General features: G+C 40.1%; 1 protein-coding gene across 1 annotated transcript in view; it reads right to left on the bottom strand.

Annotated features, from left to right (window-relative positions):
- Positions 1-1,601: 1,601 nt before the first annotated feature.
- Positions 1,602-27,876, bottom strand: part of TMEM212 (transmembrane protein 212) — a 53,041-nt gene continuing 26,766 nt past the window's right edge. Inside the window, exons 2-4 of the mRNA XM_040349375.1 lie at positions 21,799-21,858; positions 10,866-11,189; positions 1,602-2,255 (exon numbers count right to left, since the gene is read on the bottom strand). Coding sequence (XP_040205309.1) covers positions 2,235-2,255; positions 10,866-11,189; positions 21,799-21,858 — 405 coding nt within the window. The 3' untranslated portion in view covers positions 1,602-2,234. The remainder of the gene's footprint in view (positions 2,256-10,865; positions 11,190-21,798; positions 21,859-27,876) is intronic.

Raw genomic sequence — 27,876 nt, 5'->3', positions numbered from 1 at the left:
AACTTGTTTGAGAATATGGCCCACTGCCTTTTTAAAGTGCAATGGCTGTGGATATCAGTAGCAGCACATCTTTACAAATCAGTGTCTGATAACAGGTACCTGGTCTGTGATTGATGCTCCTTTTAACTAACCTAAATGTGTAACTAACAGAGTATAACATCATCAGAGGCACCAGGCAAGAAAACGTGTCTGTAAACCTATGTGTGAGGGACCTTGCAGGCCTTTCTACAACCACTCGTGTAAAAAAACATAAAATGAATCACATTTCTTTCTATACTATTTTCTGCTATAAACTGTGAAATGGCTATTATAGTAGAAGGAATCAGCTTCTTTATATTACGGGCATTATTTCTGGATAAAAGACATTGGCCCCCTCTACAGGTTAATGTTAACATGATTATTCTTGCTCCAACATGTAAAAAATCCATAGTGAGTGATTATGTAGGACAGATATAATTTCACCTCATATATACAGACATATGCTTGGAAAGAAATAACCGTACGCAAGTTATTTCATTAGTTTACTATATACAGCAGTTTTTTTTTCCTAATTACACTTTTATTACATTTTTCATTTACAACAGACCACCCATACAAAAAAATAAATGAAAAATGAACCGTTATCTATATACTTCCATCCTTACTCCTCTATCTTAGATCCTTTTCCCATTTATATAGGTCAACTTCTATGCAGTATATAAAACCAGCCAAACCACACCCACCCATACAAAACAAAACAAAAAAACAAAACACGGGAAAAAAACGGGGGAAGGGGGGTGAGAAAGGGGAAGGGGGGCGGCAGGGAAGGGGGAGGGAAAGGGCGGAGCAGGGAAGGGACCAGGCGACATAGCCATGCAGAAGGCATGAAGAGAGAAGGAAGAAAAAAAAAAAGAGGGGAAGGTTTAAAGTGAGCAAAACGGAAAAGGTCCTCTCTTCCAGATGAAGGGTCTATATTCCTTCCCAAATTTATGTGCTATCATGTGTCTCCTATGAGTGTATTATTTTATGTGTATGTGTTTATCCATGTGTACTTCATATAAGGGATGGTTAAGGGGAAATACATTTTTTTATAAAAATAAATAAAGTGAAAGTGAGCATACAGGAAGGGTCCCCTTTCCCAAATAGAGGATCTACATTCACTTCCTAGCTTACGTGCTAACATTTATCTATTATAAATGTGTTATTTGATGTGTATGTGTTTATCCATGTGTGCTTCATATATAGAGGATAGTGAAACAGGAGAAAAAAGAAAAAAAAAAAGAAGGGGGTGGGGAGGGTGGCTACCCCACTCGACTCCACCCAACTCTCCTATTCCCCCATCCCAATAAAGAGAAAAAAAAACACACACAGAATTATATAACCTACATTTACATAATATCTGATGCACCTATACAAGGCATGAGACTCTACGGAAATGTTACATCCTATTTCTTTATATTACAGGCATTATTTCTGGATAAAAGACATTGGCCCCCTCTACAGGTTAATGTTAACATGATTATTCTTGCTCCAACATGTAATCTATAGTGAGTGATTATGTAGGGCAGATATAATTTCACCTCATATATACAGACATATGCTTGGAAAGAAATTACTGTACGCAAGCTATTTCATTCGTTTACTATATACAGCAGTTTACAGCAAGTAAACTAATTGTAACAAGAGGCAGTTATATTCTCTGCAGCTGATTTATGAAAACCGATGCGTCAGAAAGTAAGAGATCGTGCCAGTGATAACCAACTATCTTTACTTTCCCAATTTGGGTTTGAGAATGAAATGCAAAAAATTACTGGTTGCTTATCAATGCTATATTTATCCTTTCTTGTGTATATTTAGACCTATGCACAAAATAGGATGTACAGACAGAACACGTATAGACATGAACACTTGTAAAATATTTTTGGTAACGCTGCCTATGTAGCTTGTTCTCCTAGATAAACCCTCTCTGGAATCTGGATGTGACTCTGTGTCATAGGCCAACCAGTGCCAAGATTTGCTTCCTGTGTGCAATACATACAGTTCATACAGTATATACATAAAATATGGTTAGAATATAAACAGATCAAAAGCTAGAACATTCGGAAACTGGATCAAGAAAAAGTGCAGCAGCAATGATATGATGGTTTGAAATGTAAATTTATGCAAAATACATTGCTGATGGTCCACTGAATTCCATGGACATCAATCCGTTGCAGGCTTACAGTTGAGTAGTTGCTTGCAATATAATCTTCTTCTCACAAAATATTTTTTCTTCCCTAGAGGACAAAACAGAATTCTGTAGTTTAGTTTTTCCGCGCTAGGACTAGATTATAAATGCTGCTGCCTCCCCTTAAGTACTCTCAAATGAGAGTAAATAGATATATGTGTTGACGTTTTTGGGGTATATGGCGCTGCTGGTCTGGTGAAGGGCTATCTCTCTTTAAATGATATGCAAGTATATAGGCAAATACTGAATGTTGGGTTCCTTCCTTTGGTTTAGCTTAAATATATAGCCACCATTAGGATGTAAGGTCCCCCTTTTTTATTGATTGGCAGTGTGTTTCCACTCTCAATTGATGAATGGTTCCTGTGTATCCGCCAAGGACAAAAAATGTTTAAGAAACTCAAATTAAATATAAAGAAACAATACGTTGGTGAAGGGGATATTAGTTGAAGTCCCTTAGACCCAGTGTGATATTGGTAGGTGATATCAATTATGTTTGGACTGGGAAATTTTCAATAATCCAATGTGCAAGCTTCTGTTGGTAATTAGTTCACTAAAAAATATATATAATGAATTATGTAAGTTGACAGAAAAAATCTATATATATAAAAATAGTCCCCAAGTGAAAAACTCTTATTCCGTGACGGACGCTAGTTATCTGTATCATATATAAAGTGTGTATCCAGCATCAATGTTCAATCCAACAGAAGAAACAGAAAAACAGGGGGGAAAAAAAGAAAAAACAAAAAAAAGCAAAAATGTGAAAAATCCTTTGCAATGCAAGCTATTATAGCTTCAAACTGTGCCCACTTAAAGTGCTATGTGCTGCTCAAAAATTGAGTAATAGTGAATATGTCCTCTAATAAAAATAATACAAGTTGAAAATGGCAAAAAATGATGATTGTGAAGAAAAATTTTTTTTATATATATATATAGTTCACTTGATTTCTCAGGAACAGGATCAAGAAAAGTAAAAAAATCTTTTGCAATGCAGGCTATTATAGCTTCAAACTGCGCCCATTTAAAGTGCTATGTGCTGCTCAAAAATAAGTAATAGTATATGTGTCCTTAAATAAAAATAATTCAATTTGAAAAAAGCAAAAAAATATATATGAAGGAAAGAATATATATATATATATCGTTCGCTAGGTTTCACATTGGGCTTTAAGTCCCGTAATTAATAATTAGTTGCACTTTGGATTATTAATATGTTAGTATCCAAAAGTTTCTACTGCGATAAGTTGTATAGATGTTTAGAAAGTATTATTCGCAATTTCATTCAAAAGATTCCAATGTCAAAGTAAAGAGAATAAAAACCAAAAACGTCAGGTGTTCCTTAATGGGGGTTAATTAAGCAATATGATCCCCAACATGATTAAACAGATAATCCTTATTGCGCTCTCATCAGTTTTCCTCTATTCACACTTTGATTTGACTGACGATCCCCCCTGTTGTCTCCCCACTCACCGGACAGATGTCCCCTCAAGGGGGTGTAGGGCTTGTCTGAAAAAAGCTTCAGGGAGCTATCAGATGATTACCTCTCCTCCTTATTTCAGTCTGGTGTGGGGCAGCTTTCTCCCAGGGTGCCGTGTCTTTTCTCATAAGTTTTCAATAGTATGAAAGATAAAGGAAATCCACATAGAGTAGTAGATTCTAGACTTGATGATCAATTGTACTAAAGAGTGATCACATCAAGTACATAAATGGTTTTAAAATCGCTACAACCCAGGCAAGAAAACGAGTAACATAAATAAAATATAATATAAGATAAAATAAAATAAACCCGTTCTTGTGCTGGCAGCAGCTATAAGACTAGATCCCAGTCCTCCAACTGATTTGTACACTCGCCCGGTGCGTTAGTTTGGCCCAGCGGTGTCTCTCAGCTTGTGTCACGGCTAATGCTCCACGGCTCTGTAGTCCGTACCCGGAAGCAACTAGTAGCGGTGCGTGTGTGTGAAACAACAGACGCTATATTTTTATATATATAGATTTTTTCTGTCAACTTACATAATTCATTATATATATTTTTTAGTGAACTAATTACCAACAGAAGCTTGCACATTGGATTATTGAAAATTTCCCAGTCCAAACATAATTGATATCACCTACCAATATCACACTGGGTCTAAGGGACTTCAACTAATATCCCCTTCACCAACGTATTGTTTCTTTATATTTAATTTGAGTTTCTTAAACATTTTTTGTCCTTGGCGGATACACAGGAACCATTCATCAATTGAGAGTGGAAACACACTGCCAATCAATAAAAAAGGGGGACCTTACATCCTAATGGTGGCTATATATTTAAGCTAAACCAAAGGAAGGAACCCAACATTCAGTATTTGCCTATATACTTGCATATCATTTAAAGAGAGATAGCCCTTCACCAGACCAGCAGCGCCATATACCCCAAAAACGTCAACACAAAACAGAATTCTGGTCATCAAATAATCTGGCGTTTATACTCTACAGAATTATAGGCAACAACTACAGCCTTAGTACCGGTTCACACTACAGCGACATGAAAGTCGGCACGACTTTGCAAGTCAACTTGAGGCAACTTCGAGGCAACTTCAAGGCAACTTTGAGGCAACTTCAAGTCGCCTCCAGGACAGGCAACTTTGCCAGTGGCCAATCAAACAATAATCAGCTCTGTGGAAGGGAGGGGTTTGCCTGAGAAAACTATTTTCTCTTCCAGTAAAGTTGCTTCAGATAAGACAGTGATCCGACTTTGGAGGCGACTTCCATTGAAATCTATGGGTACAAGTTGCCTAGAAGTTGCCTAGAAGTCGCCTTGAAGTAGTACAGAAACCTTTTCTGAAGTCGGAGCGACTTCAGTAGTGTACATTAAGACGGCTCTCATTCACTTCAATTGAATTTCTCATGTCACGCGATTTGGGACGACTTGGGACGACACAAGTCGGATCCCAAGTTGCGGTAGTGTGAACCGGCACTAACATGTTAAAAAATAAAACTTTAAAACTAAAAGACATAAATCACCCAAAAGAAAATATGTAATTTTACTAGGATTAAAACCGTAATACACATGCTATTGGGGAATTTTTCTTTATTCTTTTTTTAGTTGGGCAGGCTTGGTGAGCCTTACCATACAGCAAGCCTGGACAAGACTACCCAAAATCTGGTAGGTAGTTTTTAGAAAGCTAGAAGTCAGCAATATTGTGGCTTTAAATTGATATATTTAGTTTCTAGCACTTTCAGAAGTCATATACACAATACTCACACATACAGCACCCATATATGCTGTTCTCTCCCATAGCAGTCATATACAGTTCCCATAAAAAAAGAAGCCATATAAACAATCCTCATCCACAGCAGTCACTTATTCTGCAAACTACCCAACCATACTGGATCCTGCTGTACAGCATCCAGCGCCAGATCTATGCCATTACTGTTGTGTTAGGTCATCTCCTGCCCAACAATTTCTGCATAGTTCTGGCAGTGATTGCAACAGGTGGGGCATAGCTAGAGGATTATTTACTGCGTTTGAACACCAATGATTGAGGGTGAAGCAGGGGGTCACTGCCACTGGTCATCAATTATTAGGACAGGAGTTTCTTGCCAGTGCCCACCAACATTTGGGTGGGGGGGTTAATTGACACTGACCACCAATGACTGAAAGCTTTACTGCTACTGACCTCTGATTGGGAAGGGGGTATTGTGCACGGTCCTGACCACTAGTGCTTTGGAGGAGGAATCGTGTTGCCACTGTCCACTAATGATTCATAGCGCATGTTTTTTACTGTAGCTAACCAGAAATGTTACATGCCCCTGACTGCTGCATTCTATATACCATATTGTATTTTAAATACTCTAACACCAGATTGGCTAACATGCCTCCCGTTCTAAAATTGTTAGGTAAGATTCGGTTCTCACCCCCTACATCTGCCAGAAATACAGCTTGCATACTCATCAGTCATTTATACAATTTCCAACACACACAGCACCCTTATTTAAATTTCACAACCCCCACAGTATCCATATATACAGATTTCACCCTCACACCATCAATAAACACAGTTTCATTCTACACCTAGACTAGTTAAATATACACAGCCCCTACCTAAACAAGCAAACACAACTAGAACAGTCATATATACAGTTCTGCCTACCGTTGGGTGACCAGACATCCCGGTTTCCAGGGGCAGTCCCTGGATTGAGGACACAGTCCCCGGACCAAGTCTGTCCCCGGTTTTGTCCCCGGATTGGATTTGAACAGGGGCTGGGGCAATTTCAAAGACAGTCAGTGCAGGATTAAAAAAAATAATCTGAATTACACACGCCCACTCCGCCACTCCTACTAGATTAGGGGGGTGTATTTTTTTCCATTATCTGTGCCCCTTTCTGATGATCATGTGCTGGTTTGGGTGAATGCCCATTCAGCTCTGCTCACATGTTCTTCTGCCTTGGCTCAACCCCCGGCCAGCCGCCTGCCTGCTTATCTCCTTGCTTTCCCCGGCAGAGTGATCTTCCTCCACTCTCCACCCAGTAGTAGCCAGGGCCCGGAGAGTAAGACTTGAGAGGCTGTGAGGCGGGCGGCAGCAGGCAGAAAGACGCTGATTGCCGACTTTCTTAATAAAAAAAATATGTCCCCAGATTTTATTTTAAAAATCTGGTCACCTTAGTCTACCGTCTTCCCTCTCCACATCCGTATGTATATGCTTCTGCCCCCTTCCACCCCTTCAACCTATGTTTTTTTTACTTCACTGATGGGCATTGATGAGGCAGCACTGACGGGCACTAATGGGGTGGCACCGATGGGCACTGATGAGGAGGCACTGATATGCAGCATTGATTGGCACTGATAGGTGGCACTGATGGCCACTGATGGGTGGCAATGATTGTCACTGACAGACGGCAATGATGGGCACTGATGGGTGGCGCTGGTATATTGCACTGATAGGCAGCACTAATGAGTCAATGACAGGTATTACTGATGGGCACTGACTGGCTATACTAATGGGCACTGATTGGCATACTTTATGGGCACTGATTGGCATATGATGTGGGTTCAGGTGAGCACTGATTGGCATACAGGTGGGCATCACTGGTGGGGCACTGATGGGCATCACTGGTGGGCACTGGTGGGTATTGCTGATGGGTCTGAACTGATAATTAATGCGCTGATTATCAGCGAAGACCCCCCTTGTCAGGAGAGCTGCTGATTGTCTCTCCCCTACCAGCGCCTTGTCAGTGTAAATGGCGGAAAGCCGATAAACAGCAGTTACCACTGTGATCAGCTGTGATTGGACACAGCTGAACACATGGTAAAGAGGCATATGTCAGATAGCTATATGGGGGGGGCGGGAAGTGGTTAATGATATCAAAAAATATTTGGAGCAATTTTTGTTAATCAAAAACAATGTATTCAACATAAAAAGTCCTAGAAACTAAAGAGGAATCCCATATACTGATGTAAAGAAAAGAAAACACTGTTCTTCATTTCCAGGATGTCATATTGTTGAGTAGACTGGATTTGCATTTTGCCCAAGGGCCCCAGAGGTACCAGCATAATTGGTCCCTTCTCTTATGGCTCTAATGCTTTATAGGTGCCATTGAATGTGGGCCTGGGACCCATGAGTGTGTTTTTATGTGTTTTGAGGAAGGGACTGCTGATTATATAGTTATTGAATGGAAAATAAAAATGTACAAAAATCTTTCTCCCCTCATTGTCTACTTTGTTAAAAGGGATCGTTTTCTCTCTGGTTCTCTTCCTCTCTAGGTTTAAATTTGCTTCCAGTAATCTTATAGAGTTTTTTTAGAGTGCTTGAACATGGAAATATCTCAGAATCCCATGCTACAATACTATAATGGATGTCTACGAGAGACCCTTATTTAGATTAAATCTTGGAGAAGAAGGGGGAGCATCTATTTTATGTGAATCTGTGTCAACTTTATAGCTACTGAACCTTAGACAAACCTGGGCAGCTCTCGATTGTCTTGGATAGCTGCCCAGAAATCCACAGATTCTAGAAAGCTTTGAATTTATAGAAATATGATGGCTTTGAGTTACCTTTTCTCAACTCTTTAAATATTGTTTTTTAAGATTACAAAATTATGTTATCTATCTGATTTCACAATACAGTGGGGTTGATTTACTAAAACTGGAGAGTTCAAAATCTGGTGCAGCTTTGCATTGTAGACAATCATCTTCTAATCTCAGTTTGTTCAATTAAGCTTTGACAAAAAAAATCTGGAAGTTGATTGATTTTGTATGCAGAACAGCAGATTTTGCACTTTCCAGCTTTAGTAAATCAACCCCTGTATGTCTATATTGTATTATTACAAATAAACATTTAAGAAATGATAAAAGGTTTCCCAGAGCACTATGGGTTAGCTAAAGAGTCCTCACAAGCAGCTCCCATTCCAGGTACTGCTATCTCAGACTGAGCCATTTTAAAACAGTTCATAAAATAATCATGGCTCCGACTCATCTGTAAAAATTTCACTTATTGATCTCTGGAATGCTTTTCAATCTGTACTAAACCTATACTTTCACCTACTAGCCAGCTAAATGACCACAAAATATACAAATGCAATATTTTATGCGTACCAGAAAAATCCTAACCATAATAAATACTTACAAAACCTAGATACACTAATTGTAGGTTCCTGAGGACTTACATGCCCTGCCTTTCACACCTCATTAGGGGTCCATCACTATGAGGGTCAATTACAACTTTAGGAAAATAAGTTGATACTTGGCGATTACCAATGCCTAGGCTTCAGGATTCTCAGGATATTCTTTAGGGTATGTGAATATGCAGTATGAGCCGGGGTTGGTAAGTTGTGTGTAAACGCTCTGGAAATACACCATATTTTGAGATACCTGGAGTTTATAGTAGTGTAACCTTGTATGTATAATTACTTTGTTCACAATAATGTGGCAGCTATGGTTGACTCTAGCAAAACCCCCTTTATATTGCTAAAATGTTTCAAAGAAACTATTAGAAATAGACTACTGTGCTTACCTTACTGTCAAACAACTCCAAGGTTGATTGCTATAAAAACAGTGTTTACCTACAATACAAGATAGTTGGGGAATATTCTTTATATTACCTGCAAGTCACATGTCACACCGAGCAGTACCCATAATCACGTTCCATCCATCAAGTCTAATCTAATCACGTCCAATAACCTTGCCCTGCAAACTCACAGGTAAAATAAACAATATACTACTCTTATTGTGGATAAACACTGGGCCAGATTCAGAAAGATGCGCACATCTTTCTGCTGGCGTAATGTATCTCCGATACGTTACGCCAATGTAACTTTGGGCGCAAGTTCTATATTCAGAAAGAACCTGCGCCCTTATTTACGGCGGCGTAACGTATGTGTTGCAGCGTAAGGCCGCGTAATTCAAATGGGGATGTTGGGGGCGTGTTTTATTTAAATTTGCCTTGACCCCGCGTTTTTTTCGTTTTTTTTAACGGCACATGCGCTGTCCGTAAAATATCCCAGTGTGCATTGTGCCAAAGTACGCCGCAAGGACGTATTGGAATCGACGAGAACGTAAATTACGTAAAGCCGTATTCGCGAACGACTTACGCAAACAATGTAAAAATTTAAAAACTCGGCGCGGGAACGACGGCCATACTTAACATTAGCTACGCCTCATATAGCATTGTTAACTTTATGCCGAAAAAAGCCGAACGTAAACGACGTAAAAAAATGCACCGGTAGGACATACGTTTCTGAATCGCCGTATCTACCTAATTAGCATATTCCTCACGTAAACATACGGAAGCGTCACCTAGCGGCCAGCCTGAAATTGCAGCCTAAGATACGACGGTGTAAGACACTTACACCTGTTGGATCTTAGGGATATCTATGCGTAACTGATTCTCTGAATCAGGCGCATAGGTACGACCGACCCCACTCAGAGATACGACGGCGTATCAGGAGATACGCTGTCGTATCTCTTTTCTGAATCTGGCCCACTGTCTTTTATAACAATCAACTGTGAAGTTACAGTGGAATTTTGGATTACGAGCATAATCCGTTCCAGGAGAATGCTCGTAATCCAAAGTACTCGCATATCAAAGCGAGTTTCCCCGTTGGAGTCAATGGAAACAAAAATAATTTGTTCTGATCGGTGGCGAAAATAATTAGTTCCTATTAGCGCCGTTCGGCTCTGCTTGGCTCTGGCGCCCCCCCACCTCAGGCCAAACACGGTATTGCACACCGCTTTGGCTTGAATCCTGCTCGTTTTGCGAGACACACGCAAACTGAGTCAGGATTTTTTTTAAATACAGTGCTCGTATTGCAAAACGCTCGTTAACCGCGTTACTTGCAGTCCGAGATTCCACTGTACTTGACACTCAAGCTCAATAGTCTTTTTCTTATAGTTATCAGAAGGGAGCAAACCTACATTAATTTGTAATTAAAAACCCCAAATATATTTAAAAAAAGAAGGTAAATTGTTAGATCTAAGCTTGATTGGCTGGCTCATGAAATGTCTGGAGAGTTTAACTTGCATTTTGCTCAGTCATGCTTTTTAAAAAATCCTTTAAATACCTATGTATGCATACTCAAAAGATTAACCATACCATACCATGTTAAGATAATAACAAGATTTTTTTAGAAATTACAAAAGACATTTTCAGTTGGCTCACACTTCACTTAGTCACTACCTCCTACTCACATTAAATGTTCCTGTGCGCAGTATCCTGGCGGAGAGCCTGATTACCAATGCCAATGAAGAGCATAGGATTAAAATGCTTGACAGCAGGTCGGAAATTTGTAGAGCCAAGTGGTACCATTCGTAGTAAAGTGGGTCTTGGCATACATTCTGGAACGTGGCATACGGGAAAGGAAACTTAATAGCGTAGCCAATATAGTTGGTTGCGGACATCCCAGCAAAAGTGTAGTAACAATAAGGGCCGATGAGGATCGATGCAATGGCCACTGCAAACTGAACTGGTGCTCCAATGATACTTAACAGACCCAAGGTGAATGTTGATTCCCACTGAAAGAGATGTTAGCCATAGATAACATTACTGTAAGATTGAGTGTGCATTGGATATTCTTAATACAACTGTGCAAGGAATACAGCACCAAGTGTAAAGCAACCAATAAAGAACCATTGTGTTTTAGGTGCATCTTCATGTGTTGAGATGCTTTAACTTCTTTTATTTGTATGTGTTTTTACATGTTTCATAATGATTGCCTTATATATTTTACAGTTGGTGTGCCCCAAAGCCACCCCCTACATCAGTATTGGGCACAGTAGTATTGAAGGGGTCACCAGGAGAACTACAGCACACAACAGGGAACATGCTATCCGACACCCAGAAGTATTAAACAATAGAAGGGCCCAAAGCTCTTCAAGAGAGAAAACATTTCACTGACCACCGTGGAAAAGATGAGTATCAAGTTATTTCTTTCACAGGGTGCGGCATGTCCTTTTTTTCCATGCTGACTGGGTCTTTTTAAAATGCACATAAAACAATACCTTTGAAAAAAGAGGTTGCCCTTTCCATGTTTTGTAGGTTTAATTCAAATCTGTCAATAACATGTACTGACAAAAATAAGCTTAGAAGAACGACTAGCTGTTGGGAGGATTAGAAAGGATGACTAGCTGTTGGGAGGATTAGAAAGGACGACTAGCTGTTGGGAGGATTAGAAAGAACGACTAGCTGTTTTGAGGATTAGAAAGGACGACTAGCTGTTGGAAGGATTAGAAAGGACGACTAGCTGTTGGGAGGATTAGAAAGGACGACTAGCTGTTGGGAGGATTAGAAAGGACGACTAGCTGTTGGGAGAATTAGAAAGAACAACTAGCTGTTGGGAGGATTAGAAAGGACGACTAGCTGTTGGGAGGATTAGAAAGGACGACTAGCTGTTGGGAGGATTAGAAAGGACGACTAGCTGTTGGGAAGATTAGAAAGGACGACTAGCTGTTGGAAGGATTAGAAAGGACGACTAGCTGTTGGGAGGATTAGAAAGGACGACTAGCTGTTGGGAGGATTAGAAAGGACGACTAGCTGTTGGGAGGATTAGAAAGGACGACTAGCTGTTGGGAGGATTAGAAAGAACGACTAGCTGTTGGGAGGATTAGAAAGGATGACTAGCTGTTGGGAGGATTAGAAAGCACGACTAGCTGTTGGGAGGATTAGAAAGGACGACTAGCTGTTAGGAGGATTAGAAAGGACTACTAGCTGTTGGGAGGATCTTGAAAGGCCATTGTTACATTAAGACCTGAAAGCCATAGACACTGCACTATGCCACTTCCAGTGGTAGTTTAGTGTACCCTGCAATACAACGCAGGACACCTCCAAATAGGTTGCTGAAAGCTTAAAGTGAAATTACAATACATTTCAGCACCACAAACGCTATTTAATTCATGTTTAATAATCATAGCAAACTCACACATCAATCCATGTCTTTGTGCTTTATTTTGCTGAGAAATCACTTTGAAAAACACCCCCTAGCATTTCTGGTCGTGGCCATCTTGAGTAAGGGCAGATTATTCATGTAACATTTTCTTCCTGGAATCCATCTGCCCTTAACTCAGAAACACATAGTAACAAATCAGCTTCTGGATTTTATTGTCAAAGCTTAATTGAACAAACTGAAGGTAGACACTGATTGGTTACTATGCACAGCTGCCCCAGATTCTGTGTGCACCAGTTTTAGTAAATCTCCCTAAAAATATAAATTACATTTTATGATGTTACAAAATATAAGGTTAAATCACCATAAATTAATATTCTAAACATATTGTGTAGGGTTGCATTTAATTTCACTGTAATTTAAACCATTACAAAAATATGCGTTTTTTTTTAACTGTACATATTAATTTGTGAAGGTCAGACAGCTCTTTCAGTGCATTCAGCAGCACCTTCTTTAGCCTGCTGTCGTCACTAATTGGCATTTTCGTTTTCACTTGACGTGGATTGAAAGCTCTTTATGGGACAAAAGCTTTGTAAAGTATGTGTACAGAGCATGACAATCAATCCACATAAAAGTGTTTCCTACTAATAGATATTCTTCTATAATCTTTCATTTAAAGTGATTGCTGCCCTTGGTTTATATGTTATTCACAAATAGCAATTAGAGGGGCTAAACCCAAATGGGAACTGTCTATTCATGTGGAAAGTTGACCAACATAAACACTCCTGATTTAAACAGATTTAAACACAACCTGGATGACATTTTGTCTGATAAAGTATCGTGTATCATTAAAAATTGCTGTGTTTTCCATTAAATATTGATTTCCCCATTTTTTGTACATTCTTTACACCTCCTACATGGTTTATTTAGTAAAGCTGGAGAGTGCAACTTCTGCTCACTTCTGCATAGAAACCAATCAGCTTCCAGGTTTTATTGCCAACGCTTAAAGGGGTTGTAAAGGTTCTATTTTCTAAATAGGTTCCTTTAAGCTAGTGCATTGTTGGTTCACTTACCCTTTCCTTCAATTTCCCTTCTAAGGGGTAGATTCACGTAGAATGGCGTGTTTGTGCGGGCGTAACGTATCCTATTTACGTTACGCCTCCGCAACTTTTACAGGCAAGTGCCGTATTCTCAAAAAAAAGTTGCGGCGGCGTAGCGTAAATAGGCCGGCGTAAGCCCGCCTAATTCAAATGGTGAAGAGGTGGGAGTGTGTTATGTAAATTAACCCTGACCCGACGTGATTGACGTTTTTCACGAACGGCGCATGCGCCGTCTGTGGAATTTCCCAGTGTGCACTGCTCCAAAGTACGCCGCAAGGACGTCATTGGTTTCGACGTGAACGTTAATGACGTCCAGCCCCATACACGGACGACTTACGCAAACAACGTAAATTTTTAAAATTTCGTTGCGGGAACGACGGCCATACTTAACATTGGTACGCCGCATATACGCCTCATATAGCAGGGGTAACTTTACGCTGGGAAAAGCCTAACGTAAACAGCGTAACTGTACTGCGTCGGCCGGGCGTATGTTCGTGAATTCGCGTATCTAGCTGATTTACATATTCTAGGCGTAAATCAGCATACACGCCCCTAGCGGCCAGCGTAAATATGCAGTTAAGATCCGACGGCGTAAGAGACTTATGAATCAGGCGCATAGATACGACCGGCCAGAATCAGAGATACGATGGCGTTTCTGGAGATATGCCGTCGTATCTCCTTTGTGAATCTACCCCTAAATGTTTTTTTCTTTGTTTTCTTTGTCTAAATTTCTCACTTCCTGTTCCTCCTTAGTAAGGTATTCAGTAAGCTGTTCTAAATTACTTTCCACCACTCAGATGATGGTGGAAAGCTTACTGAGGAGAAACAGGAAGTGAGAAATTCAAACAAAGAAAAAAAACATTAAGAAGGGAAATCGAAGGAAAAGGTAAGTGAACCAACAATGCACTAGCTTAAAGGAACCAATTTAGAGAATAAAAGACGAACCTTTAAAAAAACTTTTAATTGAACAAGCTGGAGGTTAGAAGCAGATTGGCTTCTATACAGAAGTGAGCCTGATTTTGCACTCTCCAGCTTTAGTAAATAAACCTCTTACTGCATAGGCGTGCGCAGGGGGTGTGCCAGGTGTGCCTGGGCACACCCTAATCCTGAGGTTGGCAAATCGTCAATCGTGATCTACCTGCCGATCGTGGGTAGGTGACAGGTAAACCACGATCCTTCCTTGCCGAGCCTCAGAATCTGGACAGGAAGGGCAGTGTGGGCTGGGATAAAGTAGAACCGATCTGTATTTTCCTCCTGCAGCAGCTGAAAGTAGGCTTCTCCTCCTCTCCCTCTCCCCGATATTCAGCTGCTACAGGAGCAAAATACAGGGGATCGGTACCAATATATGCCACCCACACCACCCCTCCTGTCCCTGTTTACCTCCTTTCTGCTGCCCGGGTCCCCCTTGCTCACTCCCATTGTTTCAGGATGGATAGTGGGGAAGAGGCCAGTCACACATGTGTATGTGTTGGAGCTTTGAGGTGCACACCCTAATGCAATAGGCTGCGCACGCCTATGTCTTACTGTCTGCATGCGCTACAGTAGTGGCTGCACATTAATTCTCTAGACTGACTTGCTGATGGCAAGAATAGTAAACAATTCCTGTGCAATATGTGTCAGGAGCAGCCACTTGTAGTCTGAACCAGAGACATATCACAGGGTAAGAATCAGGAACACAACTGTAAAACAGTTGTCACGCTATAACAGGAAGTACATAAACAAGGACGCTCATGGAAGTTATTCTTCCCAAGAAAGCTGCAGATTCCAAAAAATAAAAACAACTTCTGAAATTACAAAAGTGTATATGAAACTTCAGTGACTGGGTTTTTAGCTACTTTAGAGTCTAAAATTAAGTTTCCATATCTATTACTATAATGCAGACAGTCTTCATATACAATAATAATATGTTCTTCTTTTTTAAACTCTGGGCTAACAAAAGGCTAGAGAGTTAGACTGTTGCTTAACTGCTTGCCAAACAGCCGCCGGCAGGTCGGCATGTTCCTGCGAGCCGTCGTAGCTGTACGTCGGCCCTTTAAGCAGGGATACCAGGCGCGCGCCACCCGCTGCACTGCGGGGGTACACGATGCGCGTGGCCGGCGGTCGCGATGACCACCAGCCACGTGCGATCGCGGGCACGAGAGGCAGAACAGGGACACAAATGCCTGTTCTGTGAGGAGAGACAGATTGTGTGTTCCTACTAGCTAGGAACAACGAATTGTCATCTCCTCTAGTCAGTCCCATTCCCCTACAGTTAGAACACACACTAGGGAACACATTTAACCCCTTGATCACCCCCTAGTGTTAACCCCTTCCCTGCCAGTGACATTTACACAGTTATCAGTGCATTTTTATAACACTGATCGCTGCATAAATGTCAATGGTTCCAAAAATGTGTTAAAAGTGTCCGATCTGTCTCAGTTATGATAAAAATTGCAGATCACCCCATTACTAGTAAAAAAATAATAATAATAAAAATACCATAAATATTTCCCTTAGTTTGTAGACGCTATAACATTTGCGCAATATACGATTATTGTGATTTTTATTACCAAAAATATGTAGAAGAATACATATTAGCCAAAACCGAGGGAAAAAAATAGTGGGTATTTTTTTAGCAAAAAGTACAACATTTTGTGTTTTTTTCAAAATTGTTGCTCTTTTTTTGTTTATAGTGCAGGAAATAAAAACCTCAGAGGTGATCAAATACCACCAAAAGAAAGCTCTAATTGTGGGAAAAAAAGTACATCAATTTTATTTGGGTACAGCATTGTACGATGGCGCAATGGTCAGTTAAAGCGTTGCAGTGCCGTAACGCAAAAAATGCCCCAGTCATTAAGCAGCCAAATCTTCCGGGGCTAAAGTGGTTAAAGCACAACTTCACACTCAGTCAACACTGACTTTTTTTAATCCCTATGCTGCTGGAATTAGTAAATAGATAAAAAAGTATACCATATTTACTTCAGTTACTTAACCTGCCTGGCGGTATTCCCGAGTCTGACTCGGGGTTAGATTTTCCTGCTGCGAGCGGTAACCCCGAGTCAGACTCGGGCTTGCCTCGCTAGATCCACAGGCTTGGTTTACTTACCTTGTCCTGGATCCAGCGATGTCACCGCGCTGTGTGAGCGAGCGGGACCTCGCTCGATTCACACAGTGTCCTCCTGTGCCGCCGATCTCCGTTCCCTGCGACGTTACGACGCACGGGGGCGGAGAACGGCGCCAAATTCAAAAAAGTAAACAAACACTTTACATACAGTATACTGTAATCTTATAGATTACAGTACTGTATGTAAAAAAAACACACCCCCTTGTCCCTAGTGGTCTGTCCAGTGTCCTACATGTCATTTTATATAATAAAAACGTTTCTTTCTCCCTGCAAACTGTAGATTGTCCATAGCAACCAAAAGTGTCCCTTTATGTCAAAAATGGTTTTAGATCAGCTAAAAAAACAGCGATAATAAATTATAATCACTTGCAGAATTGTGCGATAGCGATTTGTGGGGAAATTCGTAAAAAAAAAAAAAATAATGACAGCGACAATTCTGCAACTGAGCAAATTTCAGTGATTTTGAGTTGATTACATTATTGAATAATTTTTATTAGAATTATATTATTATTTGTTATAATTATTTATAATTATTTATTATATTATAATTTATAATTTTGTTTTTAAAAAATGTCATACCCAGGATGCCTATTAGAATCTTGTTTGGTCAGATTTAAATGAGTTATTCCTAAGAATTACAGGCCTACAGTATAAAACGCCAAATTTCCTTGCAAAATAATTGTACCGCTTTTGGTACGTAATTCCAGACAGAATCATACCGCCAGGGAGGTTAACATTGGTTTGGAGCATGCGTGTTTCTACTTTGGATTTTTTTCCAACGAACTTGTGTACACACGATCGGATAATCCGACGGCACATATTTATTGTCGGACAGTTTTAAAGCATGCTATAAAACATTTGTTGTTGGATAACCAGACAACAATTGTCCGATGGAGCATACAAACAGGTCGGATTTTCCGACAAAACCCTTCCATCACACATTTGTTGTCGGAAAATCCAATCGCGTGTACGAGGCTTTAAACATGCTGTTGGCAATGGTTATACAACCTGTGCTGCAGCCCAAAAAAAAGTCTTGAGCACCTCAGAAGTCAACGTTTAAACTGTATTTAAGCATTCAGAGCATGAAGGAAAGAGTCTTTGAGGCTCTACCTGCAGATACAGCCCAGTTTTGAAGTGTGAGCAGGTACAGTATAGAGTGACTCTTCAAAAGTGCATTACACTTTCAGACAAAGAAGAGTTCTCCATATGAAACGTCAGTCGTCACACAAATTTTTGGATTACTTGTTTGCACTTCAATAAACTAGCACGGATCCCCAGGTAGAGCTTGACTGAATTTTTCTTCCATGCTATGTATCTAAGTATCTAAGCTCAGGCAGGGAACTGTCTTTTATATACCTAACTCCCTGCTCCCTATGCATCAGTGTTTGTAGCCATTATTTATTTTGAACTTCCAGAGTGATACAGAAGTTTAGGTATATTTTCGAAGCTTTGCTGTACAGGCAAATTCTTTTTAACTCAGTGTATATATTCAACAGTAGCATGAAGAATCTAATTTTATTTGTCACAGATATTTGTGCTTGCTTGCCACTTTAATATTGTGTCATACTAACCTATTGTAAAGCTCTGCAACAATTTAATAAAGATTGAAAGAAAAAAAAAGAAAAAAAAGTTGGCAATCATGTCATTTAACCTCGAACAGTTGAGTGGCCAGTTTTTCTGTCATTTATAGAGCACTGGGTTTCGCATTGTTTGCAGTAGTTCTTAAGCTGGGTATACACACCGTGTTTTTCTTTCTTTCAATCAACAGGTTTAATAAAAAAAAAAAACTAACAGATCCGTGCATCAATGCATCGATGTGTGATGCAGGGATCTCTCCCACTGACCTATTGTATTTTGGCAGCGGGGACTTCCTTTTCACTAGAATACACTGATTACACTGATTTCCAACATGACTGTTCAGATAGCGTTGCACACAGAAGTCAGCGGGTTCCTGCTGAACTGGCTGCATTTCAGTACATGTTTATCCAGCTTTAGACCTTTCCTTAGGCCTCACTAAAGCTAGGTACACAAGATCAGTTTTTTTTTTCCGTTCAACTATCCAATGTTAGTACAGCGATCTCCCAGCTGAGCTATTGTGTTCTAACGGGGACTGCCCACTGCCTGAATTCAACCGTCAACAGCCATTGGCTAAGGGCACTGATCAGATATCATTTAAATGGAGTCAATCCGCGCTATCCCCAAAAAAGTGTGTCAGTGCCACAAAGTGCACAAAAAAACTGAAATGTTTGTTCCCTTGAGGGCACAAACAAGAAGTGACATATAAATATGACAAGGTGCTGCAATTATAAATAAGTTTGAATAGTGAACTAAAAGTAAAAGTGAATAAGAGTAAAAAATAATGCGCTACCTGAAAAATCGCATAAAAACAGCGAGAAATATATAAGTATGTGAAAATATATATAATGAAATAGACATAAAAGTGAAAGTGATATCACTACACACCTAAGATGAAATGTAGCAATTCTCAATACACACGTGTAATGAAACAGTATAATTGAGCAAAAAGTGATTGTGAGTAATCATTCATGTCCAACCAGAAAATATAAAAAATATATTTTAGGAAAAATAAATTAATCATTCAAGTCCAACCAGAAAATATAAAAAATTAATTTTAGGAAAAATAAATTAATCATTCAAGTCCAACCAGAAAATATAAAAAATTAATTTTAGGAAAAATAAATTAGTTATAACTTGGAGGTGTAACAATGTAGCAAATAAACTTCAGATGTTCAATCAAAACATGGGAGCAGGGATATAAATCTTCAGTTTAACAGCTTCCATCAAATAAGGTAGATAAATGGCTGCTTACCGCATCAGATGGACCTATATTACGGAGATCATATGGGCTCGGCACACACAGGATGGTTCATCAGGCTCCAGGCATGGAAATCACTCCCCAGCAGGAAAAAAACTTTTTCACCTCTCCAAGGAACACCGAGAACTCCCCTGCATCAGCTGGATCCTTAGTGCGCATACACCATCTCCTCTTCATGGTGCAGTATGTTAAAAAACACGTACCCTTTATTGAATAGACCGGGTTACTGACATCCAAGGAAGATTAAAACAAAATCTCAAAAACAAAATACCAGCGGTGGCTCACGCCAGACCAGCTGGAGTATGATGATGTCAGAGTCCTTAGCTCCACCCGACGCTGCGTTTCTCGGTACAAGGTGTCCACTGGCAAAGCAGCCTCCTTTCCCAGTGGACGCCTTGTACGGAGAAACGCAGCGTCGGGTGGAGCTAAGGACTCTGACGTCATCATACTCCAGCTGGTCTGGCGTGAGCCGCCGCTGGTATTTTGTTTTTGAGATTTTGTTTTAATCTTCCTTGGATGTCAGTAACCCGGTCTATTCAATAAAGGGTACGTGTTTTTTAACATACTGCACCATGAAGTTTCCCTTCTTTTTATTCTAAACATTACTGCTTACTGAACGCCCTTTTTGCTGAGCTGAGAGGAGACGGTGTATGCGCACTAAGGATCCAGCTGATGCGGGGGAGTTTTCGGTGTTCCTTGGAGAGGTGAAAACGTTTTTTTTCCTGCTGGGGAGTGATTTCCATGCCTGGAGCCTGATGAACCATCCTGTGTGTGCTGAGCCCATATGATCTCCGTAATAGAGGTCCATCTGATGCGGTAAGCGGCCATTTATCTACCTTATTTGATGGAAGCTGTTAAACTGAAGATTTATACAGTATCCCTGCTCCCATGTTTTGATTGAACATCTGAAGTGTATTTGCTACATTGTTACACCTTGCAGGACTTTCAATCTTTTGCTTTTTTGGACTTCCAAGTTTTAACTAATTTATTTTTCCTAAAATTTATTTTTTTATATTTTCTGGTTGGACTTCAATGATTACTCACAAATTCACTTTTTGGGTTTTTTGCTCAATTATAGTGTTTCATTACACGTGTGTATTGAGAATTTCATCTTAGGTGTGTAGTGATATCACTTTCACTTTTATGTCTATTTCATTATATATATTTTCACATACTTATATATTTCTCACTGTTTTTATGCGATTTTTCAGGTAGCGCATTCTTTTTTACTCTTTTTCATTTTTACTCTTTTTCACTGATCAGATATCGATTAGCAGACCTTTTTCGGTCATGCCCATTTGACAGAAACTGGATGTTTAGCCAGCCTCTGTCGGACATGGTGGCCAGTTTCTGTTAAACCAGCTAATACTGGCCGATATTCGGCCTGTGTGTACATTCCTTCCAGGACTACTGGTGAGTTAATCCCTGGCTAAGCTAAGTATGTCGATTTCGCTAAGCTCTTGTTTTGACATTCCACTGTTATGATTTTTTGGTGATTCTGCCAGTAACAAAAATTCTTGAACTAAAGTCAGAGTGCTCTGTCGCTGTACTGTATCCATGAAGTTGCAGTAATCCCAGCCTAGGTTGCGTAGACCCAAAACTACAGAACACCCCTCTCTCCTATCATCTCCATAACATAGGAGATGATTACAGGTGTTCTGTAATCTACAGTACAGAGTTGATAACACTACTTGCGATTTCAGAGCCCTTTTACACTGTGCCGCCCCTAGCGTCGGTGGTAAAACACAGCTATTTTTAGTGGCGATTTACCGTCGGATTTGCAGTGCTATTCGGCCACTAGCGAGGTGCTTTTAACCCCCTGCTAGCAGCCCAAAAATGGTTAAAATCCTCAGGCTTTCACACTGGAGTGTGAGGAGCAGCTGTTTGAGGGCACTTTGCAGGCGCTATTTTTAATGCTATAGCGCCTTCAAAACGCCCTCAGTGTCAAAAGGGTCTCAGTGTGGCAGAGGGAGGGTGTACAGGAAGATAGGAGCCCCCTCCACTGTCCCCACAGCCCCCCTTGTCAAACACTTACCAGCCTGCTCCAATAGCCCTCAGCCTACATCCAAATCCTTTTGATCTCCCTTTAGCCCCCTCCAATGTGGGGGAGGGGGGTGGATTGCACAGGTTAGCTGGCCTATAGGAGAAAATTGTATAAATCTGTCACAAAATCTGAAATCTACATCATATTTTGTGATCTTACCAGTGATCTTTGTGTCCATTCCTGATATGATAAAACAGCAAGGATGCCAACAGAAAAAGCCTATAAAAGAAAATGGCTTTAGAAGCTTAAGAAATATTTAACAAGATATAATAAATACGTATACTTTTCTGCATGTTGAGTAGCATGTTACGGTAAAAAGTAACAACTTTTAAAGATAAATAAAAAAGATAAGATAATAAATCACCCATGTGTTGGGTTTTGTTGACTTGCTTAATACATGGCCTTAAAGTGATTGTAAAGTCAGAAGTTTTTTTTATCTTAATGCATTCTATGCATTAGGATAAAAAGCCTTATGTGTGCAGCAGACCCCTAAGCCCCTCTAATACTTACCTGAGGTCCCTCTCTGTCCAACGATGTCCGAGATTCTGCCTCCTGATTGGCTGAGACATAGCAGTGGCGCCACTGACTGCTGCTGCTGTCAATCAAAGTCAGCTAGCTAATCAGGGGAGAGGGGGACAGTGCTGGGTCGGGGCTTTCTGAATGGATACAGGGAGCAGGTAAGTATAACATGTTTATTATTTTTATAGGAAAAAAACAATACCTTACATGTGTGGTTTGAACACTGTTTTTATATGCGGGCACTGCTCACCTATAAAATGGGTTCCTTAAAAGATAAGGCTGCTAGCTAAGACACTGGTCTGAAAGGGGACATCATGGCTACACTTAATCCCAATTTGTAGATGAGAATAGAGAGGGGAATGTCTCTGATTAAGGAGTGAGATCTCTAAAACAAGATAGAAAGGGCAGAAACAAGACCTTTAGGCTGGGTTCATACTAGTGGGAATTGAATGTGAGTTTCACCGAATCCAATTTGCATGTAAGGGAGATTGTGACCGGCTCTTTATGGAGACAAAAAAGATATTACATAGGATGGAACAGTGTCAATTGTTCACCAACAGGACAATTTTAAACAGAAATTTTGGGCCACACTTTACATGAAAAAATCACTTCAAGGATTAAGAGACCACAGGGGCAATTCTAGGGCAACTTTTTTTAGACACAAAAGCACAGGCTGGGGCTTTACTACAAGAAACAAACCATTAAGAAAAGCTAGGAGTGAGCGGGGGGCAGTGGTGACAATATGGGAACGTGACTTATGCTACGTCTATTTTGTGTCTGGTGCCATGAATCTTTTATACATGGAGGGAGAATTCATGTACAACAAGATAGAGGATACGTATGTATGCCATGTGGAAGATGCTGTTATGTATTGGGGACAGTCATTCAACAGAATCTGTGAGCTTTTCACGATCAGTAAATCTTTTGCCACAGTTTCCCATTTCATGAGCCCAGTGTTTAGAAATCCAAATCTTCACAAGGTTTGGGGTGAAATGATATCAGCAGACAAATGTTAGTATAAATGTAAGTTGCAGCATGTGGTTAATGATGAACAGTGTGCTAGCACGTACAGAACATTGACTAATGAAAGTCATACATTTTAAACAGATCCAACTGTTGAACTACCAGAACATTTGCAACTTCTCCCTGGGACACAGAAATGTTGACTTTTCGGGCTTCCATTTCAAATTTATTTTAATATGGAACAGGGCTTGCAATTTATTTCCAAGATGATAGCTGACAAATGCATTTCTGTGTGTCCAAAAATGTCTACATAGATACAACAATTACAGTCAATCCCCGTTTTACAAACAAGATAAGTTTGTAGGTCTGTGGGTTCGGAACAGGTACATTTTTTAAGTGTGGCTCCAGCCCAAAATTTTTTTTTTTTTACGTTTTTTGGGTAGCCTAGGGAAGGGTTAACACCCCTGTAACATTTTTTTTGCTGTCTGTGCCCCTGTTCAGAAGATTTCACCTCACTTTCTGTCCCTGTGACAATTGGATTTTGTCGTAGAAACAGAGATTGCTGATAAAGCTTCAATGGAGACCCCGTTTTCCTATGATGACTTTTACAGGAGGGAATTTCCCTACCTAGGGGTAAATTTCCTCTCACCTCCTGTTGTCTCCCTCTGTTTGCAAGTAGCAGTTGTTTGTAAGTCGGATGTTTGTAACCCGGGGGGGCTGCCTGTATTGTCCAGGTTTTGCCTCATGTTGATGTTGGGAAAAAAGCAGCAAAAAGTTTTTTACTGGTAGATAAAAATTGCTGAGCTCTCCAAATGGCTTCAAAAGTTTTTACAACCCATGCAAAAGGCCACTTTTCATGGCCCGTCAGATCTGTAAAGAGACATCTAACTCATAAATCAAAGAATGTATCTGATCAGCAGGGAATCCATGGAAGGGGCCATTTTCAAGCAGCAAGATTCTTTCTTGAATTAATAGCTTGAAAAGTGACCAGAGGAGTTTGAAAGCAACCAAGAGATTAAAAGGAGAGCCTACTTCAATTGTTGAGAATGCTATATATGCATTTTTAGAAGTTGAGCTATCCGAGAAAGAAATTTATGGGCTTAAATTTAGCTTGAAGTCTGCAACAGAAAGCAGATTAAAAATTTTAACAACAAAGATTAACGAATTGAGAGTTCTTAGGTGTGATAATGAATGCATAAGTGTGGCTGATGACCTTCTGAAGGCCATAAAGGTTGTCAGTGAGAAACAGCTCTCTGCTCCATGACTTTAAATAGTCTAGGAAGATAACTGCAGAGAGTACCTCTAAATGAACCCAGTAAAAAAGAACAGGAGATAATAATTAACATAAACAACAAGAGTTGTAAAGCAGATTAATGAAGAGATTTGTTTAATTGGAGCCATCAATTCAAAATATTTTACCTAGTGCTGAATTAAAAAAAAAAATATAGTAAAGTGGATCAATAAAAATCCAATTGTGGATAATTTAACGTCAAGAAGACAGTTAATGGACTCAAAAAGGTCAATGGAAAGCAGCACAATAGAGTGAGATAATTCAATAAAGCTGTCTGTAGATATTTGAAACATGAAATCGCTGAGCTAAGAAATAAGATATTTTATGAAATACAGATTGAACAAGAATAGTATGTAGAATTAAATGATTTGGTGTAGACGTGGCTCCCTGATGTACCTCTGGTGTACTTCGATGCAGGAATATTTAACTACATGAGTTCTGGAGGCCTTATTTCAAATAAAATGAACAGAATACTGTTTAATTCAGAACCAACAGAAGAGTGAAAGTAGTACTATAGGCAAAACTTTATTTTTTCATCTTGGGTAAAGTAAAGCCCCGTACACACCATCAGACCTTTGTCCGACCAAAATCACAACGGAATTCAATCGAAGTAAAAGAGAACATGTTCTCTATCTAAACTCTGATGAAATTCATCGGAATTTCTGATGTAATTACTCCGATGGGGCACACACACAGTCGGAATTTCCCATGGAAAAAGTCCAACTGACTTTGTCCATGGGAAATTCTGATCGTGTGTACGGGGCTTAAAGGAGGGTTAAAACCCTTGTCATATTTATTTTTGCCCTCTTTATCCCTTTGGGGAGATAAACCTTCCCTTCTTGCCTCATATACAAAACAGGAAGTGGGAGGGAAACCCTTTAAATTAAGGGAATCTTATGGGGACCCCCGAGGTTACCAGAACTAGGGCCAGATTCACAAAGAGATACGACGGTGTATCTACAGATACACCATCGTATCTCTGACGTAAACTGGTCCTATCTATGCGCCTGATTCATAGAATCAGTTACGCATAGATAGGGCTAGATCCGACAGTGTTACAATGTGTTACACTGTCGGATCTTTTTTTCAATTTAAAAATGGCGCCGGGGGCGTTCTCGCTGATTTACGATAAATAATATGTAAATCAGCGTGTTCTTACGTAGTTTCCGTAGCGGTTTTCCGTCGTATACTTACCCCTTCTTTTATCAGGCGCAGCCAATGTTAAGTATAGCCGGCGTTCCTGCGTCGAATTTGAATTTTCCTACGTCGTTTGCGTACGCCGATTCACGAACACGCGCGTCGCAAGTCCCGCTCACGTCGCAACCACTGACGTCCTAGTGATGTCAGTGGGAGAAATGCACGCCGGGAAATTCCCCGGACGACGCATGCGCATTTAAATCGGCGCGGGAACGCGCCTGATTTAAATATGACACTCCCCTAGCCGCAGAATTTGAATTCCGCTGGGGGATTTAGGATCCGCCGTCGCAAGTTTGGAGGTAAGTGGTTTGTGAATTAGCCACTTGCCTCCTAAACTTGCGGGAGCGGATCTTAATTCACGTAGATCGAGCGGATCTATAGATCCGCTGAGCTACGTGAATCTGGCCCCTAGTGTCCCCATTAGATGATTACTTTTCTTCTGAGGACAACCCAAATGTTTTCATTTTCTTTTACTTTCACTTTAATGATAACAGTAAACAGGACAAATAAGGAGGATGAATCTCCCGAACGCAAAAAAGAGGAATCCTTGAAAAAACGTTGACTCCCACAAAAGATGCATCACAAGTCTTTAACTCTCAACACAGATTTTGGTAAATTTGGCATGTAGTTGCAAGTAAGATGATTCTGTAAAAAGTACTGCTCTGTGTGTTTCAGTATTCCCAGACAAAGAAAGACCATTCTTTCAAAACGCATTGAAGGTGCTGCAGGCATTACAGTCAGAGCTGCTTCAGAACCATGATGGGTGTTTACTAGCAGCATTACAAATTCCATGTATGTGTTACCAATTTGGACACTGACAAAAGGAAATACTTCTCTCTGATTAATCTTTCCATGTTCACTATACAAGAGGATACTTGTTTACAATAAAAGAACTGAACAAATGTGTATGGAATTAGCAGCACTTTGTGTGATAAGCGCAGACTGAATTTATAGTGATAATGTTCCCTAAGCATGCTTCACATTTATTCATGTGTGAGTAAACCTTTATGTAAACATGAATCTGCAACATTGTAATAACTTTTCACAAGGATCACAGGTGTTGATGTGCTTGAGTAAAGCTACAAAGAACAAATGGCAAAGAGTCTGTTAAGGTTCTCATTTATCCAGAGCATGGAATAGCTAGTAGTAGTTAGTCACATTCAACTACAGTAAAACCTTGGTTTGAGAGCGTTTTGCAAGAAAAGCAAAATGTTTTAATAAATCTTGCCTTGATATACAAGCAATGTCTTGATATAAGAGTAGCGTCATGTCACAACTGAGTATAAAAAAGAAGAGAGGAGCCTCTAAGTGTAGCAATATGGTTACATTTAATGAAGGTACAACATTTAGCAACTTATTGCTACACTTAGAGGTGCCTCTCTTCTCTTTTATACCCTGTAAAAAAAATGCTTTGATATACAAGTGCTTTGGATTACAAGCATGTTTCTGGAACAAATTATGCTCGCGAACCAAGGTTTCACTGTAGACTTGTTCTGTAATGTTGAAGACTTTTTGTTGTTTCTCCAAGCCCCTCCTTCGGTTCCAGCAAATGCTAAATTCTCATCATTGTTTGAGTTGAGTGACTTCTGCTAGATGAACATCTGACAAAGCGATTAAAGATGAACTCCGGGCAGAAATTGTGTTCCATGTCATTGCTGGTGCTTTTATATCTTTATGTCATGTGTTCGCCATTTATTTCCCCAGAAAATCAGTGTGCATTATTTGAATCACGTAGCTTCAGTACACACATCAACAGCATTATGCTGAAAAAGCCCCTCCCACCCAAATTCCCCAAGATGCACAATGTTTTGTCACCTAAAGGACACCCACTAACTTTTATAGTGAGGGAGCTGGCACATAACAAAGCCTCTGTTATTGGGCATCCTCACCTGACCCAACCTCAAAGGCCAGGAATCACATTATTGCTAGTTGGGTTTTAATAGCGGTGAACAGCTGTATTAGTTTGCAATTTCTGCGAAACTGCAAAATGCCCTAAACACAATCCTAGTTGAGGTTCGCATACCATTTCAGCTGCCTAAATCAGTGGTCATCAACCCTGTCCTCAGGGCCCACTAACAGGCCAGGGTTGCAAGATAACTGAAATACACGACAGGTGATATAATTTGCTGCTCAGTGATTGCAGTATTCTAGTCTGCATCACCCCAAGGTAATACATTAAACCTGACCTGTTAGTGGGCCCTGAGGACAGGGTTGATCACCACTGGCCTAAATCACTAAACAAACTGAACCTTTTAACATGTGGTTTG

This window comes from Rana temporaria, chromosome 4 (genome assembly GCF_905171775.1).
Source record: "Rana temporaria chromosome 4, aRanTem1.1, whole genome shotgun sequence".
Taxonomy (NCBI): Eukaryota; Metazoa; Chordata; class Amphibia; order Anura; family Ranidae; genus Rana; species Rana temporaria.
Note: the sequence above shows the minus strand (reverse complement) of the source record. Positions and strands in the feature narration are given on the sequence as shown.